The following is a 21373-nucleotide window of genomic DNA, read 5'->3' as shown; positions in this document are numbered from 1 at the left end:
TGAAGACAACGTGGTTCCCAGCATTCAGTGGTCTCAATTGATGGTAATAATAATAATTGCTATAATAATAATGATAATAATGATAATAATAATAATAATGATAATAATAATAATAATAATAATAATAATAATGATAGCATTTGTTCATTCATTCAATCACATTTATTGCGCGTTTACTGTGTGCAGAGCACTGTACTAAGCGCTTGGGAAGTACAAGTTGGCAACATATAGAGAAGGTCCCTACCCAACAACGGGCTCACAGTCTATCCCTAACTATGTGCAAAGCACTGTTCTAAGCGCTGGGGGGGATATGAGGTGATCAGGTTGTCCCACGTGGGGCTCCCGGTCTTAATCCCCATTTTACAGATGGGCGAACTGAGACACAGAGAAGTTGTGACTTGCCCAAGGTCACACAGCAGACATGTGGTGGAGCCGGGATTAGAACCCACGACCTCTGACTCCCAAGCCCGGGCTCTTTTCACTGAGCCACGCTGCTATCAGTATTGCCGTCGATTGATGATAATAATTGATAATAACTACTATTATTACCACGATTATGATGATAGTAAGCACTTAAGTACAATGAAACTCATTGATAATAACTACTATTATTATCATCATCAGGATTATGGTACTTGTTAAGCGCTTCCTATGTGCCAAGCACTGTTCTAAGCAATGGGGTATATCCAAGCTAATAAGTTGGGATACAGTCCGTGTCTCTCATGGGGGTTTACAATCTTAATCGCCGTTTTACGGATGAGGGAACTGAGGCACAGAGAAGTGAGGTGACTTGCCTAAGGTCACACAGCAGACATACTCTATCCACTCGGCCATCCTGCTTCTCCTGGCACTTACTATGTGCCGAGCAGTGGCTAGAGAAGCAGCGTGGCTTAGTGGAAAAAGCCCGGGTTTGGGAGTCAGAGGTCGTGGGTTCTAATCCCGGCTCCGCCACTTGTCTGCTGTGTGACCTTGGGCAAGTCACTTCACTTTTCTGTGCCACAGTGACCTCATCTGAAAAATGGGGATTAAGTCTGTGAGCTCCACATGGGACAACCTGATTATCTTGTCTCTGCTCCAGTGCTTAGAACAGTGCTTGGCTGATTTATACTTCCCAAGTGCTTAGTACAGTGCTCTGAACACAGTAAGCACTCAATTAATATGAATGAATGAATGGCACATAGTAAGTGCTTAACAAATACAATTATTATTATTATTATTATTATTATTATTATTATCATCATCATCATTATTATTATTATTATTATTATTATTATTATTATTATAGAAGCAGCCTGGTTAAATGGAAAGAGCCCGGGCTTGGGAGTCAGAGGACTTGGGTTCTAATCCCGGCTCTGTGATTTGTCGCCGTGCGACCTTCAGCAAGTCATATAACTTATCTGGGCCTCACTTATCTGTAAAATGGGGATTAATAGTGTGAGCCCCACATGGGACAACCTGATTATTCTGTATCTATCCCAGTGCTTAGAACAGTGCTTGGCACATAATAAGTACTTAACAAATACCATCATTATTAGTATTATTATTATAACTTCTCTGGGCCTCAGTTGCCTCATCTGTAAAATGGGGATGAAGACTGTGAGCCCCACGTGGGACAGGGACTGTGTCCAACCCGATTACTTTGTATCCATCCCAGCATTTAAAGCAGTGCCTGCCAAATAGTAAGCGCTTAACAAATACCATGATGGCTCAGTGGAAAAAGCATGGGCTTTGGAATCAGAGGTCATGGGTTCAAATCCCTGCTCCACCACTCGTCAGCTGTGTGACTTTGGGCAAGTCACTTAACTTCTCTGGGCCTCAATTCCCTCATCTGTAAAATGGGGATGAAGACTGTGAGCCCCACGTGGGACAACGTGATCACCTTGTAAATTCCCCAGTGCTTAGAACAGTGCTCTGCACATAGTAAGTGCTTAATAAATGCCATTATTATTATTATTATTATTATTATTATTATTATTATTATCACTCTTATTTTTATGTGGGGCAGGGACTGTGCCTAAACCTAATGACCTTGCATCTCCTCCAGCGCTTAGAACAGTGCCCGGCACATAGTCAGCGCTTAACAAATACCATCATTATTATCTGTCAAATGGGGATGAAGACTGCGAGCCCCAGGTGGGACACGGAGTGCGTCTGACCTAATTAGCTTGTAATCATAATAATAATGATGATGATGATGATGATGATGGTATTTGTTCGGCACTTACTATGTACGAAACACTGTTCTAAGTGCTGGGGTCGGGGGGGAGATACAAGGTGATCAGGTTGTCCCACATGGGGCTCATAGTCTTAATCCCCATTTTGATAATAATAATGATAATAATAATAATAATAATAATAATAATAATAATGGTATTTGTTCATTCATCCATTCAATCGTATTTATTGACCACTTACTGTGTGCAGAGCACTGTACTAGGCGCTTGGGAAGTACAAGTTGGCAACATATAGAGACGGCCCCTACCCAACAGCGGGCTCACAGTCTAGGAGGAGGAGACGGACAGCAAAACAAAACATATTAACAAAATGAAATAGAATAGTAAATATGTACAAGTAAAATAGAGTAATAAATATGTACAAACATATATACAGGTGCTGTGGGGAGGGGAAGGAGGTAAGGCGGGGGGGATGGGGTTGTTAAGCGCTTACTATGTGCCAAGCACTGTTCTAAGTGCTGGGGTAGACACAAGGTGATCAGGTTGTCCCATTTGGGGCTCATGGTCTTAATCCCCATTTTCCAGATGAGGGAACTGAGGCCCAGAGAAGTGAAGTGACTTGCCCAAGGTCACACAGCAGACAAGTGGCAGAGCCAGGATTAGAAACCGTGACCTCTGACTCCCAAACCCGGGCTCTTTCTACTGAGCCACGCTGCTTCTCTATCTACCCCAGCGCTTAGAACAGTGCTTGACACATAGTAAGCGCTGAACAAATACCATCATTACTAGCGTGGCTCAGTGGGAAGAGCACAGATTTGGGAGTCAGAGGTCGTGGGTTTTAATCCTGCTTCTGCCACTTAATAATAATAACAATGGCATTTGTTAAGCACTTACTATGTGCCACGCACTGTTCTAAGCACTGGTCACTTGTCAGCTGTGTGACTTTGGGCAAATCACTTCTTTCTTCTGTGCCTGAGTTCCCTCATCTGTAAAATGGGGATTAAGACGGTGAGCCCCCCATGGGACAACCTGATTACCTTGAATAACGATAATAATGACAATAACAATAATATTAATAAATATTAACATTAATATCATATTAATATAATTATTATAGTTATTATTAATTATTAATATTATCGATGATATTAATTATTGTTGTTGTTGTTATTATTATTATTATCCTTCTCGTTGTGCATCTGGGCATACACCATCCGGCCCGGGACTTTCCTGAAAGCGAGGGAGAGGATAATAATAATAATAATAATAATAATAATAATAATAATAATAATGATGATAATAATAATGATAATAATAATAATAATAATAATAATAATAATAATAATAATATTGGTATTGTTAATCGCTTACTATGTGCAAAGCACTGTTCTAAGCGCTGGGGAGGATACAAGGTGACCAGGCTGTCCCACATACAGTCTTAATCCCCATTTTACAGATGAGGGAACTGAGGCACAGAGAAGTCACGTGACTTGCCCAAAGTCACCCAGCTGACAAGGGGCGGAGCCGGGATTTGAACCCACAACCTCTGACTCCCAAGCCCGGGCTCTTTCCATTGAGCCACGCTGCTTCTCTTGTATCTCCCTCAGGGTTTAGAACAGAGTTTGGCACACAGTAAATCCTTAACAAATACCGTCGTTATTATTATCGTTGTTATTATTAGTAGCAATAATATGATTATTAGTGGGTGGTGAGGGGTCGGCAGGTGTGCGAGAGGCTGGAAACTCACTCGATGTGATGTATTCGGGGGCCCTTCCGGGACTCAGCGGGACAGCCTCCTCGTAGTAGCCTTCCGGGAGCGACGAGGCCGGCAGCGGGGGAGGTCCGCTGTCCGGAGGCTGCAGGACAAACCCAGAAACCCAGCGGTCAGTCACTCCATCCATCCTATCCATTGAGCGCTTACCGGTCGTGGGTTCTAATCCCGGCCCTGCCACTTGTCTGCTGCTTTGGGCAAGTCGCTTCACCTCTCTGGGCCTCAGTTCCCTCAACTGTCAAATTAAGACTCACAGGCTCATGCCCCACATGGGACAATGTGATTACCTTGTATCTCTCCCAGCGCTTACAACAGTGCTTCAAACATAGTGAGCGCTTAACAGATTCATTCATTCGTTCAATCGCATTTATTGAGTGCTTACTGCGTGCAGAGCACTGTACTAAGCGCTTGGGAAGTACAAGTCGGCAACATCCAGAGACGGTCCCTACCCAACAACGGGCTCACAGTCTAGAAGGGGGAGACAGATGACAAAACAAAACATGAGGACAGGTGTCAAGTGCCATAATAATCATAATAATAATAATAATAATTATTATTATTATTATTATTATTATTATTATTATTATTATTATTATTGTATCTAGAACAGTGCTTGGCATATAGTAAACAATTAAGTACTGTCATTATTATTATCCCAAACACTTAGTACGGTGCTCCACCCCCAGTAATAATAATAACAATAACAACAACAATAATAATAATAATAATAATAATAATAATAATATTGTTATTATTATTATTATTATTATTATTATTACTGGGGGTGAAGCACCGTACTAAGTGTTTGGGATAATAATAATGACAGTACTTAATTGCATACTATATGCCAAGCACTGTTCTAGATACAATGGGTAGATAGAGGTCATCAGGTTGTCCCCCAAGGGGCTCACGGTCTTCATCCCCATTTTCCAGATGAGGGAACTGAGGCCCGGAGAAGTGAAGTGACTTGCCCAAAGTCACACAGCTGTCAGGTGGCGGAGTGGGATTAGAACCCACGACCCAGAGTATAATACGATGATAAAGAGTCACATTCCCCATCAGTCCCTCACAGTCTGGGCACAGGGGGTGGTGGTGTCACAACCACCTAATCCCAGCTGCATCACTTGTCCGCTGGGTGACCGCGGCCAGGGTGAGGAGTTTCTGCCTGATGTGCAGATTGATTGGTAGCCACTGGAGATTTTTGAGGAGGGGAGTGACATGCCCAGGGAGTTTCTGGACAAAGACAATCCGGGCAGCGGCATGACATATGGATTGAAGTGGGGAGAGACACGAGGATGGGAGATCAGAGAGAAGGCCGATGCAGTAGTCCAGACGGGATAGGATGAGAGCTTGAATGAGCAGGGTAGCAGTTGGGATGGACAGGAAAGGGCGGAGCTTGGCAATGTTGCGGAGCTGAGACCAGCTCCATACTTCACGCTGCTGTCCAGATTGTCTTTGTCCAGAAACGCTCTGGGCATGTTCCTCCCCTCCTCAAAAATCTCCAGTGGCTACCAATCAACCTATGCATCAGGCAGAAACTCCTCACCCTGGGCTTCAAGGCTGTCCATCACCTCGCCCCCTCCTACCTCACCTCCCTTCTCTCCTTCTCCAGCCCAGCCCGCACCCTCCCCTCCTCGGCCGCTAATCTCCTCACCGGGCCTCGTTCTGGCCTGTCCCGCCGTCGACCCCCGGCCCACGTCCTCCCCCTGGCCTGGAATGCCCTCCCTCTGCCCATCCGCCAAGCTAGCTCTCTTCCTCCCTTCAAGGCCCTACTGAGAGCTCACCTCTTCCAGGAGGCCTTCCCAGACTGAGCCCCCTCCTCCCCCTCTCCAACCCCCCTGCCTTACCTCCTTCCCTTCCCCACAGCACCTGTATATATATATATATATATATATATATATATATATATATATATATATATATGTTTGTATGTATTTATTACTCTATTTTACTTGCACATATCTATTCTATTTATTTTATTTTGTTAATATGTTTTATTTTGTTCTCTGTATCCCCCTTCTAGACTGTGAGTCCACTGTTGGGTAGGGACTGTCTCTATATGTTGCCAACTTGTACTTCCCAAGCGCTTAGTACAGTGCTCTGCACACAGTAAGCACTCAATAAATACGATTGATTGATTGATTGATTGAAATTATTGAGTGCCTACTATGTGCAGAGCTCCTCTGAACCAGAACATCTCCCCTCTAGATATTCATTCATTTATTCAATCATATTTATTGAGCGCTTACTGTGTGCAGAACACTGTACTAAGTGCTTGGGAAGTACAAGTTGGCAACATATAGAGATGGTCCCTACTCAACAATGGGCTCACAGTCTAGAAGGGGGAGACAGAAAACAAAACAAAACATGTGGACAGGTGTCAAGTCATTAGAATAAATAGAAATAAAGCTAGATGCACATCATTAACAAAATAGAATAGTAAATATGTACAAGTAAAATAAATAGAGTAATAAATCTGTACAAACATATATACAGGTGCTGTGGGGAGGGGAAGGAGGTAGGGCGGGGGGGATGGGGAGGGGGAGAGGAAAAGGGGGGCTCAGTCTGGGAAGGCCTCCTGGAGGAGGTGAGCTGTCAGTAGGGCTTTCTGATATCTGACAGACAATTACTCTTTCCCCCTTCAAAGCCTTATTGAAGGCCCACCTCCTCGAGGAGGCCTTCCCTGCCTAAGCCCTCCTTTCCTCTTCTCCCACTCCCTTCTGTGTCACCCTGACTTGTTTCCTTTATTCATCCCCCTTCCCAGCCCCATAGCCCTGATTCATTCATTCATTCAATCGTATTTATTGAGCGCTTACTGTGTGCAGAGCACTGTACTAAGCGCTTGGGAGGTACAAGTTGGCAACATATAGAGACGGTCCCTACCCAACAGTGGGCTCACAGTCTAGAAGGGGGAGACAGACGATAAAACAAAACATATTAACAAAAGAAAATTAATAGAATAGATATGTACAAGTAAAATAAATAGAGTAATAAATATATACAAACATATATACATATATACAGGTGCTGTGGGGAGGGGAAGGAGGTAAGGCGGGGGGATGGGGAGGGGGAAGGGGGGAGACGAAGGAGGCGGCTCAGTCTGGGAAGGCCTCCTGGAGGAGGTCTTGCCCAAAGTCACACAGCTGACGATTGGTGGAGCCGGGATTTGAACCCATGAACTCCGACTCCAAAGCCCGGGCTCTTTCCACTGAGCCACACTGCTTCTCTATTTATTGAGCACTTCCTGTGTGCAGAGCACTGGACCAAGCGCTTGGAAAGTACAATTCGGCAACAGAGACCGTCCCTACCCAACAACGGGCTCACAGCCCTGATGTGTATATGCTTCTAGAGAAGCAGTGTGGCTCAGTGGAAAGATCACGGGCTTGGGAGTCAGAGGTCGTGGGTTCTAATCCTGGCTCTGCCATTTGTCAGCTGTGTGACTTTGGGCAAGTCACTTCACTTCTCTGTGCATTCTTGCCCTCCTCTGCAAAATGGGTATGAAGACTGAGCGCCCCACGTGGGACACCCTGATTACCTTGTATCCCCCCAGCGCTTAGAACAGTGCTTGGCACATAGTAAGCGCTTAGCAAATAACATCATTTTTATTATACCTGGAATTTTATTTGTTGAATGTCTGTCTCCACCTCTCGACTGTAAGCTCGTTGTGGGCAGGGAATGTGCCTGTTATACTGTTATGGTAGACTCTCCCAAGCACTTAGTACAGTGCTCTGTACTTGTTTTGGTGTCTGTCTCCCCCCTTCTAGACTGTAAACCCAGTGTGGGCAGGGATTGTCTCTCTTTTTGCTGAGTTGTACTTTCCAAACACTTAGTAAAGTGCTCTGCACACAGTAAGCACTCAATAAGTACGACTGACTGACTGAACTGAGTTCTCAGGTGAGTATAATATAACAGAATTAGTGAACACATTCCCAGCTTAGATGCAGGGTAGGCCAGTGGCTAGAGGCCAGGCATGGGAGTCTAATCCGGCTCCATCACTTAATAATAATAATACTTTTCGTATTTGTTAAGCGCTTACTATGTGCCAAGCATTGTTCTAAGTGCTGGGGGAGATACAAGGTAATCAGGCTGTCCCACATGGGGCTCACAGTCTTAATCCCCACTTTACAGAAGAGGTCACTGAAGCCCAGAGAAGTTAAGTGACGTATCCAAAGTCACACAGCTAATAAGTGGCAGAGCCAGAATTAGAGAAGTGGCATGGCTCAGTGGAAAGAGCCCGGGCTTGGGAGTCAGAGGTCATGGGTTCAAATCCCAGCTCTGCCACTTAGCTGTGTGACTTTGGGCAAATCACTTCACTTCTCTGTGCTTCAGTGACCTCATCTGTAAAATGGGGATGAAGACTGAACCTCACGTGGGACAATCTGATTACCTTGTAACACCCCCAGTGCTTAGGCACATAGTAAGCGCTTAACAAATGCAATAATAATAATAATAATAATAATAATAATAATAATAATAATAATAATAATAATAGCATTTGTTAAGCACTTACTATGTGCAGAGCACTGTTCTAAGCGCTGGGGGGGATACAAGGTGATCAAGTTGTCCCATGTGGGGCTCACAGTCTTAATCCCCATTTTACAGTTGAGATAACTGAGGCTCAGAGAAGTTAAGTGACTTGCCCAAGGTCACACAGCAGACATGTGGAGGAGCTGGGATTCGAACCCATGACCTCTGACTCCAAAGCCCGGGCTCTTTCCACTGAGCCACGCTGCTTCTCAGCCAGGCTGCTTCATTATTATTATTGTTATTATTATTATTATTATTATTATTATTATTATTATTATTATTATTAGAACCCCTGACCACTGACTCCCAAGAACGTACTCTTTCCACTGAGCCATGCTGTGTGCTGGGTGACCTTGGGCAAGCCACTTCACATCTCTGGGCCTCAGTCACCTCATCTGGAAAATGAGAACTCAGACTGGGAGCCCCCTTGGGGACATGGACTGTGTCCAACCTCCATAGCACGTATGTACTCCAGTGTTTAGCACAGTAGCTGGCACATAGTAAGCACTTCACAAATACCATTTAAAAAAACTAAACCAAAAAAAACAGTTCAACCTCACAATCTGTCAGCCACAGATAATAATAATAATAATGATGGCATTTATTAAGCGCTTACTATGTGCAAAGCACTGTACAGATCTCTTTTGCTGGCCTCTGCCTTGGGGCCTGAATTGGTCTCCCTCCCTCTGCCCTACCCTCTTCCCCTCCCTACAGCACTTGTATATATTTCTACATATTTATTACTTTGTATATTTTATTTGTACATATTTACTATATTTTATTAATGATGTGTATATACCTATAATTCTATTTATTCTGATAGTACTGACACCTGTCTACTTGTTTTGTTGTCTGTCTCCCCCATTCTAATAATAGTAATGGCATTTATTAAGTGCTTATTAGGTGCAAAGTACTGTTCTAAGCGCTGAAGAGGTTACAAGGTGATCAGTTTGTCCCACGTGGGGGCTCACAGTTTTAATACCCATTTTACAGATGAGGTAACTGAGGTACAGAAAAGTTAAGTAGCTTGCCCAAAGTCACACAGCTGACAATTAGCAGAGCTGGGATTTGAACCCATGACCTCTGACTCCAAAGCCCGTGCCCTTTCCACTCAGCCACGCTGCTTCTCGACTGTGAGCCCGCTGTTGGGTAGGGACCGTCTCTATATGTTGCCAAATTGTACTTCCCAGGCGCTTAGTACAGTGCTCTGCACACAGTAAGTGCTCAATAAATACGATTGAATGAATGAATTAGTTCCGCCCCTTGTAATAATAATGATAATGGTATTTGTTAAGCACTTACTATGTGCCAGGCACAGTTCTAAGCGCTGGGGTAGATGCGAGGTAATCAGGTTGTCCCACGGGGGGCTCACAGTCTTCATCCCCATTTTCCAGATGAGGTAAATGAGGCCCAGAGAAGTGAAGTGACTTGCCCAAAGTCACACAGCTGACAAGTGGCGGGGCCGGGATTAGAACCCACGACCTCCTACTCCCAAGCCCAGTCTTTTTCCACTGAGCCACGCTGCAAAAGGCAGAATCTTGGAGAAGAATCCACTTAACCCAAGAAGTTCTACTCCATTTGCGAAGTTGTGTTCTCGAAGAACTTTGTGGTAATAAAATAAAGAAATAATGATGGTATTTGTTAGGCGCTTACTATGTGCAGGGCACTGTTCTGAGCGCTGGGGAGGTTACAAGGTGATCAGGCTGTCCCACGGGGGGCTCACAGTCTTAATCCCCATTTTACAGATGAGGTCACTGAGGCACAGAGAAGTGAAGTGACTTGCCCAAAGTCACGCAGCTGACAGTTGGAGGGAACTGGGATTTGAACCCACGACCTCTGACTCCAAAGCCCGGGCTCTTTCCACTGAGCCATGGATACCAAGCGCTTAGTACGGTGCTCTGCACACAGTAAGCGCTCAATAAATACGATTGATGATGATACCAAAGAAAAACCCTGTGACACAAATCTTTGATTCAGGGGGAAGTCACAGTTCATGGGATAGATTGGTCTGATGATACCCACATTTTGAATACAAATTCCTAAAATCTCATATCTATCCCTAGAGGAATCCCTTGGCACCCATTGCTATTTTGCTCAGTTAAATACTTTAAAGTTGCAACAAGAAGACACAAAAATAAACCCATGGTCTTGTGGTAATTAACGGTATTCAATGAGCTCTTTGTGCAGGGCACTGTACTGAGCAATTGGCTCTTTATATCGGGTCACGTTGCTTCTCACATGTTACAGCTCAGCTCTGTGCACCTGCTGGGCACAAAAGCGGCCTAAATCTTTCATGTGTTAAACTGCACATTCACTCATTTATTCAATCGTATTTATTGAGCGCTTACTGTGTGCAGAGCACTGTACTAAGCCCTTGGGAAGTACAAGTTGGCAACATATAGAGACGGTCCCTACCCAACAAGGGGAAATGCAGAAGTTGGACAGGGGACGGGAAACAGGATTATAGGCATAGATAAAATATATTCATTCATTCAATCATTTATTGAGCGCTTACTGTGTGCACAGCACTGTACTAAGTGCTTGGGAAGTACAATTCAGCAACAGAGACAATCCCTGCCCGCACCGGGCTTACAGTCTAACTGTGGGCTTGTAGAAAAGGAAGACCGCGTGGCCTAGTGGCTAGAGCCCAGGCCCGGGACTCAGAAGGATCTCTGCGTTTTAATCCCAGCTCTGCCCCTTATCTGCTGAGTGACCTTGGGCAAGTCACTTCACTTCTCTGGGCCTCAGTTCCATCAACTGGAAAATGGGGACTGAGACTGTGAGGCCTGTGTAGGACAGGGACTGTGCCCAACCAGATTATCTTCTATCTACCCTAGTGCTTAGTACAGCATCTGACACATAATAAGCACTTAACAATATTATTATTATTATTATTATTATTTTATTATTATTATTATTATTATTATTATTGTTGTTGTTGTTGTTGTTATTGTTATTAGTATTAGTATTAGTATTTGTATTTGTATTTGTATTAGTATTATTACTACTAGTAATGCTAGTAAAAATAGTAGTAGTAATATTAGCAGTAGTAGTAGTATAAAGAGCCCGGGCTTTGGAATCAGAGGTCAGGGATTCGAATTCAGGCTCCGCCATATGTCTGCTGTGTGACCTTGGGCAAGTCACTTAACTTCTCTGGTCCTCAGTTACCTCATCTGTAAAATGGGGATTAAGACTGGGAGCCCCCCATGGGACAACCTGATCCCCTTGTAACCTCCCCAGCGCTTAGAACAGTGCTTTGCACATAGTAAGCGCTTAATAAATGCCATCATTATTATAGTAGTACAAGCAGTAGTAAGCTCCTTGTGGGAAGGGAACGTCTAATCCACTCTGTGGTAACATACTCTCCCAAGTGCTTAGTAGTGCTCCCCCTTCTAGACTGTGAGCCCACTGTTGGGTAGGGACCATCTCTATATGTTGCCAACTTGTACTTCCCAAGCGCTTAGTCCAGTGCTCTGCACACAGTAAGTGCTCAATAAATACGATTGAATGAAAATACGGGACGAGCTTAATAAAGAAAGCAACTGTGTACATATCTATAATTTATTAATACTGATATCTGTCTCCACCTCTAGACTGTAAGCTTGTTGTGGGCAGGGAATATGTCTGTTTATTGTTCTGTTTTACTCTCCCAAGGGCTTAGTACAGTGCTCTGCCCAAAGTAAAGTGCTCAATAAATATGACTGAGTGAATGAACAGACCATCAATTGATTGACATTCATTCAATCATATTTATTGAGCGCTTACTGTGTGCAGAGCACTGGACTAAGCGCTTGGGAAGTACAAGTTGGCAATATATAGAGACGGTCCCTACCCACCAACGGGCTCACAGTCTAGAAGGGGGAGACAGACAACAAAACGAAACATGTAGACAGGTGTTAAAATTGTCAGAACATACAGAATTATAGCTATATTCATTCATTCAATCGTATTTCATTCATTCATTCATTCAATAGTATTTATTGAGCGCTTACTGTGTGCAGAGCACTGTACTAAGCGCTTGGGAAGTACAAGTTGGCACCATATAGAGACGGTCCCTACCCAACAACGGGCTCACAGTTTTACCGATGAGGTCACTGAGGCCCAGAGAAGTGAAGTGACTTACCCAAAGTCACACAGCTGACAAGTGTAACCTTGCCTTGTAACCTCCCCAGCGCTTAGAACAGCGCTTTGCACGTAGTAAGCGCTTAACAAATACCATCATTAATTAATTAATTGACGGTGGGGGAGTGTGGTTGCGTCCCAAGCAATCTCCCAGTTTGGTCTGTTGTCCAGCCCCAACTGAGCGCTTACTGTGTGCAGAGCACTGTACTAAGCACTTGGGAAGTACAAGTTGGCAACATATAGAGACGGTCCCTACCCAACAACAAGCTCACAGTCTAGAGCCAGATGCACACCATTAACACAATAAATAGAATAGTAAATATGTACAAATAAAATAGAGTAATAAATCTGTATAAACATGTATACAGGTGCTGTGGGGAGGGGAAGGAGGTAGGGTGGGGGGGAGGGAGAGGAAGAGAGGAAAAAGAGGACTCAGTCTTATTGATAGTGCAGTAGTGGTGATAGTAATAGCATATACTGAGCATTTAAATGATGCAAAGCACTGTACTAAGCACTTAAATCAATAATCATCATCATCATCAATCGTATTTATTGAGCGCTTACTATGTGCAGAGCACTGTACTAAGCGCTTGGGAAGTACAAATTGGCAACACACAGAGACAGTCCCTACCCAACAGTGGGCTCAATCATGATAATGTTACTTGTTAAGTGCTCATTACGTGCCAAGCACTGTCCTAAGCACTGGGGTAGATACAAGCTAATCAGGTTGGACACAGTCCCTGTCCCACCTGGGGCTCACACTCTTAATCCCCATTTTACAGATGAGGCAACTGAGGCCCAGAGAAGTGAAGTGACTTGCCTAAGGACACACAATAGACAAGTAGCAGAACCAGAATTAGAACCCAGGTCTTTCTGACTCCCGAGTTTATGTTCTATCCACTAATTCATGTTGCTTCTCAATAGATAAAGTCTGTTATACTGCACTCACCCAAGCGCTTAGTGCAGTGCTCTGCCCACAGTAGATGCTCAATAAATATGATCGATTGCTTGATTGATCACGGCTTAGCTGTTCGCTGGCATGAGTGAGTGAGTTTTATCCTGGAAAAATGCAGTCTTCTAAACCAGCGCAGCCACATTAAAAAAATAATATTTTTATAATTATACAGTAATAATAATAATAATAATAATAATAATAATAATAATAATAATAGCATATTTTAAGTGCTTACTACGTGCCAAACACTGTTCTAAGTGCTGGGGGATACAGGGTAATCAGGTTGTCCCACATGGGGCTCACAGTCTTCATCCCCATTTTACAGATGAGGTAACTGAGGCACACAGAAGTCAAGTGACTTGCCCAAAGTCACACAGCTGACAAGTGGTAGAGCCGGGATTAGAACCCATGACCTCTGACTCCCAAGCTTGTGCTCGTTCCACTGAGCCATGCTGTTTCTATATAAAAATAATAGTATATATTGTACAATATAATATATAATTTATGTATATTTATAATTTATATGATATATAAATAATGATATACCAAGGGCAAGATCATGGTGAAAATCATTCATTCAGTCAGTCAGTCAATCAACTGTATTTACTGAGCGCTGACTATGTGCAAAGCACTGTTCTAAGCACCGGGGAGGTTACAAGGTGATCAGGTTGTCCCACGGAGGGCTCACAGTCTGAATCCCCATTTTACAGATGAGGTAACTGAGGCCCAGAGAAGTGAAGTGACTTGCCCAAAGTCACCCAGCTGACAAGTGGTGGAGCCGGGATTAGAACCCATGACCTCTGACTCCCAAGCCTGTGCTCATTCCACTGAGCCATGCTGCTTCTATATATAAATAATAGTATATATTGTATAATATATAATTTATAAATATTTATAATTTATATATCAATAATGATATACCAAGGGCAAGATCATGGTGATAATCATTCATTCATTCATTCAGTCAGTCAGTCAGTCAACTGTATTCATGGAGCGCTTACTATGTGCAAAGCACTGTTCTAAGCACCGGGGAGGTTACAAGGTGATCAGGTTGTCCCACGGGGGGCTCGCAGTCTTAATCCCCATTTTCCAGATGAGGTAACTGAGGCCCAGAGAAGTGAAGTGACTTGCCCAAAGTCACCCAGCTGACAATCGGCGGAGCCGGGGTTTGAACCCATGACCTCTGACTCCAAAGCCCGGGCTCTTTCCACTGAGCCACGCTGCTTCTCTAAAACAGTAAACAGACACATTCCCTGCCCACAATGAGCTTAAAGAATGGAAATAATAATTGTGGTATTTGTTAAGCGTTTATGTGCCAGGCACTGCTCAAAGCGCTGGGGTGGATACAAGATAATCAGGTTGGACACGGTCCCTGTCCCACATGGGGCTCACAATCTTAATCCCCATTTTCCAGATGAGGGAACTGAGGCCCAGGGAAACGAAATGACTTGCCCACGGCCACGCAGCAGGAGAAAGCCAGGCCCGGGCTTTCTCCACTATCCATCCATCAATCATATTTATTGAGCGCTTACTGTGTGCAGAGCACTGTACTAAGCGCTTGGGAAGTCCAAGTTGGCAACATATAGAGACGGTCGCTACCCAACAGTGGGCTCACAGTCTAAAAGTGGGCTCACAGTCTAAAAGGCCATACTGCTTCTTAATCAATCAATCGTATTTATTGAGCGCTTACTGTGTGCAGAGCACTGTACTAAGCGCTTGGAAAGTACAATTCACAGATAGAGACGGTCCTTCCCCAACAATGGGCTCACGGTCTAGAAGGGGGAGACAGACGACAAAACAGAACAAGTTTTCCGTGGCTTCCCCGAGGCTCTAACGAAGAGCATCAGATGTTTCTTCCAGCCGTGGCTAGAAAATGCCAAAGACGGAAACTGCTTCCTTCGGGAAACAATCTCCGCGTTATCTAATCAAATTCTTCTAGGAAACGTCTTGATTAAGTGACATTTAGCTCTACCGGAGGTGTGCCAACGCTTTCCTCGGCCCTCCGGGGAGGGAAAATGCTCGTTTCGGGCCTAGCGTGCCTGGCGGAGAAATCGGGGCCGGGGGTCGGGGGGCCGAGGGGGAGAAGGGCGCGGAAGGGGGAACGGAGGAGGAAAACCAAACACAAATGGTGCTTGTCTGAATTAGCCCCCCGCCTTTTGTGGCCCAGCTGAATATCCGGGTGGGGGGCGGGGAGCGGGAATGTCCGGCCAATGTCAACACAGATGGAATCCATTTCGGGATTTGCTGGTTCTGCTTTTGGAAAGCCTAGCTCAGCACTTCCCCTACAGAAAGAGAGGGGTTTTTGAGGATTTTTTCGTTGTTTCTTTTTAAAGCACGATTCGTTTGGAGAGCTACGCTGTGGTTCTTAAAAAAAAAAAAACCAAAAAACCTCACTGTTTTTGAAGATAATAATAATAATAATGATGGCATTTGTTAAGCGCTTACTATGTGCAAAGCACTGTTCTAAGCGCTGGGGGGATACAATGTGATCAAGTTGTCCCACGTGGGGCTCACGGTCTTAATCCCCATTTTTCCAGATGAGGGAACTGAGGCTCAGAGAAGTTACGTGACTTGCCCAAGGTCACGCAGCAGACTTGTGGGGGAGCCGGGATTTGAACCCATGACCTCTGACTCCAAAGCCCGGGCTCTTTCCACTGAGCCACGCTGCTTCTCTAAGATGACGCTGCATCTCTGAAGATGACTGCTGATCGACCGCTGTCCCCCGCTCTGCCGCTTGTCTGCTGTGTGACCTTGGGCGAGTCGCTTCACTTCTCTGGGCCTCAGTTATGGCCTCCCCCTTCTAGACTGTGAGCCCGCTGTTGGGTAGGGACTGTCTCTATGTGTTGCCGACTTATACTTCCCAAGCGCTTAGTACAGTGCTCTGCACATGTTAAGCACTTCATAAATACGATTGATTGATTGTACTTCCCAAGCGCTTAGTACAGTGCTCTGCACACAGTAAGTGCTCAATAAACACGATTGATTGATTGATTGATTGACTGATTGACTGAAAATGGGGATGAAGGCAGGGAGCCCCATGTGGGACAGGGACTGTGTCCAACCAGATTACTCTAGGTTTCTACCCCAGGGATGAGTAATAATAATAATAATAATTGCATTTATTAAGCGCTTACTACGTGTAAAGAACTGTTTAAAGCGTTGGGGCGGTTACAAGGTGATCAGGTTGTCCCATGGGAGGCTCACAGTCTTAATCCCCATTTGACAGATGAGGAAACTGAGGCCCAGAGAAGTTAAGTGACTTTTTTTTAATGTCACTTATTAAGCGCTTACTATGTGCAAAGAACTGTTCTAAGCGCTGAGGAGGTTACAAGGTGATCAGGTTGTCCCACGGTGGGGCTCACAGTCTTAATCCCCATTTGACAGATGAGGGAACTGAGGCCCAGAGAAGTTAAGTGACTTGCCCAAGGTCACACAGCTGACAATTGGCGGAGCCAGGATTAGAACCCATGACCTCTGACTCCAAAGCCCGGGCTCTTTCCACTGAGCCACGCTGCTTCTCTGTGAAGACTGTGAGCCCCACATGGGACAATCTGATTACCTTGTATCTACCCAGGCGCTTAGAACGGTGCTTGGCACATAGTAAGCAACAACAACGAGTACAGTGCCTGCCACATACTAAGCGCTTAAATACCACAATTATTATCATTAGTAGTAGTAGTTGCAGTACTAATTAAGCGCTTACTCTGTGCAGAACACTGCATTAACCGCTTGGGAGAATTCAACACAATAGAGATGCAGTGTGGCCTAATGGCTAGAGGATGGGCCTGGGAATCAGAAGGTCATGGGTTCTAATCTTGGCTCCGTCACTTGTCTGCTGGGTGACCCTGGGCAAGTCACTTGACTTCTCTGGGCCTCAGTCCTCTCATCAGTAAAATGGGGATTAAGACTGTGATCCCCATGGGGGACAGGGACTGTGTCCAACCTGATTACTTTGTTTCCACCCCAGGGTTGAGTACAGTGCCTGCCACATACTAAGCGCTTAAATACCACAATTATTATCATCAATAGTAGTAGTTGTTGTAGTTCATTCATTCATTCATTCATTTAATCGTATTTATTGAGCACTTACTGTGTGCAGAGCACTGTACTAAGCGCTTGGGATGTACAAGTTGGCAACATATAGAGACGGTCCCTACCCAACAGCGGGCTCACAGTCTGGAACAGAGTAACACATTTGTTACTCTATTTATTTATTTATTTATTTTACTTGTACATATCTATTCTATTTATTTTATTTTGTTAGTATGTTTGGTTTTGTTCTCTGTCTCCCCCTTCTAGACTGTGAGCCCACTGTTGGGTAGGGACTGTCTCTATATGTTGCCAACTTGTACTTCCCAAGCGCTTAGTACAGTGCTCTGCACACAGTAAGCGCTCAATAAATACGATTGATGATGATGATGGAAGGGGGAGACAGGCAACAAAACAAAACATATTAACAAAATAAACAGACACAGTCCCTGCCCACAACGAGTTCACAGTCTAGAGGGGGAGACAGAAGTTAAGGTAGATAAATACAGAACTTGGGACTATGAATAAGTTACAGATCTATAAATAAATTATGAATCTACATAGAGAAGCAGCATGGCTCAGTGGAAAGAGCCCGGGCTTTGGGGTCAGAGGTCATGGGTTCAAATTCCGGCTCCACCAATTGTCAGCAGTGTGACCTTAATTAAGCGCTTACTCTGTGCAGAGCCCTGTATTAACCGCCTGGGAGAATTCAACACAAGAGAGATGAAGTGTGGCCTGGTGGATAGAGCCCAGGTCTGGCATTCAGAAGGTCATGAGTTCTAATCCCGACTTCACCACTTGTCTGCTGGGTGACCCTGGGCAAGTCACTTCACTTCTAGGGGCCTCAGTTCCCTCATAAGTAAAATGGGGATCAAAAAAGTGAGTCCCATGGGGGACAGGGACTGTGTCCAAACCAATTTGCTTGTATCCACTCCAGCGCTTAGGACAGTGCCTGATGCATAGTAAATGCTTCACAAACACCACAGGTATTCTTATCACCAGGCTGAGAGTTGATAGACACATTCCCATATCATATCTATTCTATTTATTACATATCTATTCTATTTATTACATATCTATTCCATTTATTTTATTTTGTTAGTATGTTCGGTTTTGTTTTCTGTCTCCCCCTTTTAGACTGTGAGCCCACTGTTGGGTAGGGACTGTCTCTATATGTTGCCAACTTGGACTTCCCAAGCGCTTAGTACAGTGCTCTGCACACAGTAAGCGCTCACTAAATACGATTGATGATGATGAAGATGATGATGATTCCCAGCTCTCAAAGAGCTTACAATCATTCATTCATATTTATTGAGCGCTTACCGTGTGCAGAGCACTGTACTAAGCGCTTGGGAAGTACAAGTTGGCAACTTACAATCTTAACAGGATGGCTGCTTTTCGAGTGTGCTGTGTATAAATTGAACCTCCCTGCTTAGAGAAGTAGCATGGCTCGGTGGAAACAGTCCGGGTTTGAGAGTCAGAAGTTGTGGGTTCCAATCCCGGCTCCGCCCCTTACCAGCTGTGTGACTTTGGGCAAGTCACTTCACTTCTCTGGGCCTCAGTTACCTCACTAGATGGGGATGAAGACCGTGAGCCCCACGAGGGACAATCTGATTACCTTGTATCTATGTAGGTGCTAATAATAATAATAATACTAACAATAATAATAACAATAATAATAATATAAATAATGACATTTATTAAGTGCTTACTATGTGCAAAGCACTGTTCTAAGCGCTGGGGAGGTTACAAGGTGATCAGGTTGTCCCACGGGGGCTCGCAGTCTTAACCCCCATTTTACAGACGAGGGAACTGAGGCACAGAGAAGTGAAGTGACTTGCCCAAAGTCACACAACTGACAATTGGCAGAGCAGGGATTTGAACCCATGACCTCTGACTCCAAAGCCCCTGCTCTTTCGACTGAGCCACGCTGCTTCTCATGCTTGGCACGTAGTAAGTACAGTAAGAACTTACACAGTAAGTAAGAACAGTGCTTGGCACATAGCTTACAAAATACCATACTTAATTAATAACGTAACCTACCCGTGCAGAAAGTGGTTGAGAAGTGTTTCTTAACCAAGTCCGTCCACACAGTACCACGCTGCGATGGACACATCTGTAAATGTCCATCAAAGGGCACTGAGGGCCCTTTGATAGACAAAGGGCACTTATGTTGCCAACTTGTACTTCCGAAGCGCTTAGTACAGTGTTCTGCACACAGTAAGCGCTCAATAAATACGATTGATTGATTGATTGAGGATGGTGCCTCCGGAATCACGGTGGACAGGAAACATGGCTAAAGACTCTGTCCTCTCCCAAGTGCTTAGTACAGTGCTCTGCACATGATCTGGGAAATGGAGATTCACTCATTCATTCATTCATTCATTCATTCAATCGTATTTATTGAGCGTTTACTGTGTGCAGAGCACTGGACTAAGCGCTTGGGAAGTACAAGTCGGCAACATATAGAGACGGTTCCCTACCCAACAACGGGCTCACAGTCTAGAAGGGGGAGACAGACAACAAAACAAAACATGTAGACAGGTGTCAAAATCGTCAGAACAAATAGAATTATAGCTATAATTCATTCATTCAGTTGTATTTATTGAGTGCTTACTGTGTGCAGAGCACTGTACTAAGCGCTTATGCACATCATTAACAAAATAAACTGAATCCTAAATATGTACAAGATTGAGACTGTGAGCCCCATTTGTATCCAACCTGATTTGCTTGGATCCACCCCAGTGCTTAGTACAGTGCCTGGCACATAGTAAGTGCTTACCAAAACCATAATTCATCTATTCATTCATTCAATCATATTTATTGGGTGCTTACTGTGTGCAGAGCACTGTACTAAGTGCTTGGGAAGTACAAGTCGGCAACATATAGAGATGGCCCCTACCCAACAACAGGCTCATTCTTATTATTAGGTGGGATTAGAACCCAAATCCTCTGAAACGTAGGCCTGTGTTAATTAATTAAATTGATGATGGCATTTATTAAGCGCTTACTATGTGTAAAGCACTGTTCTAAGCACTGGCGTCGATACAAGGTAATCAAGTTGTCCCACATGGAGCTCACAGACTTAATCCCCATTTGCCAGATGAGGTAACTGAGGCACAGAGAAGTGAAGTTACTTGCCCAAAGTCACACAGCTGACAAGTGGCAGAGCTGGGATTTGAACCCATGACCTCCGACTCCAAAGCCCGGGCTCTTTCCCCTAGGCTATACTGCTTAGTTCTGCTGCTTCTTCCCAATATTCAACCGGCCCCAGTTGCCATCTCCTCCTGTCTCACTCTCAGCGCTCGACATCTAAGACACGTGCGAATGGCATCTCGTTGGTTTTCCGCAAGTCACAGTGCTCTGCACACAGTGAGCGCTCAATAAATACGACTGACGAAATAAAGGAAACAGAAGTTTTTAAAATGGTATTTGTAAGCGCTTACTGTGTGCCAGGCACTGTATTAAGCGCTGGGACAGATGCAAGCTCATCAGGTTGGACACAGTCCCTGTCCCACATGGGGCTCACAGTCTTCATCCCCATTTTCCGGTGAGGTAACTGAAGCCAAGAGACGTTAAAGGCGCCAAAGTCCCACAGCAGACAATGATAACAATAATAATGATGGCATTTATTAAGCGCTTACTATGTGCAAAGCACTGTTCTAAGCGCTGGGGAGGTTACAAGGTGATCAGGTTGTCCCACAGGGGGCTCACAGTCTTAATCCCCATTTCGCAGATGCCGTAACTGAGGCCCAGAGAAGTGAAGTGACTTGCCCAAAGTCACACAGCTGACAA

General features: G+C 44.5%; 1 protein-coding gene across 2 annotated transcripts in view; it reads right to left on the bottom strand.

Moving 5' to 3' along the window:
* Positions 1–21373, bottom strand: part of AFAP1 (actin filament associated protein 1) — a 222025-nt gene that overhangs the window by 96482 nt on the left and 104170 nt on the right. For both annotated transcript variants that reach the window (XM_038745078.1, XM_038745079.1), the window contains exon 4: positions 3922–4030. In XM_038745078.1, the coding sequence (XP_038601006.1) occupies positions 3922–4030 (109 nt within the window). The remainder of the gene's footprint in view (positions 1–3921; positions 4031–21373) is intronic.

Source organism: Tachyglossus aculeatus, chromosome 4, assembly GCF_015852505.1.
Source record: "Tachyglossus aculeatus isolate mTacAcu1 chromosome 4, mTacAcu1.pri, whole genome shotgun sequence".
Lineage (NCBI taxonomy): Eukaryota > Metazoa > Chordata > Mammalia > Monotremata > Tachyglossidae > Tachyglossus > Tachyglossus aculeatus.
Note: the sequence above shows the minus strand (reverse complement) of the source record. Positions and strands in the feature narration are given on the sequence as shown.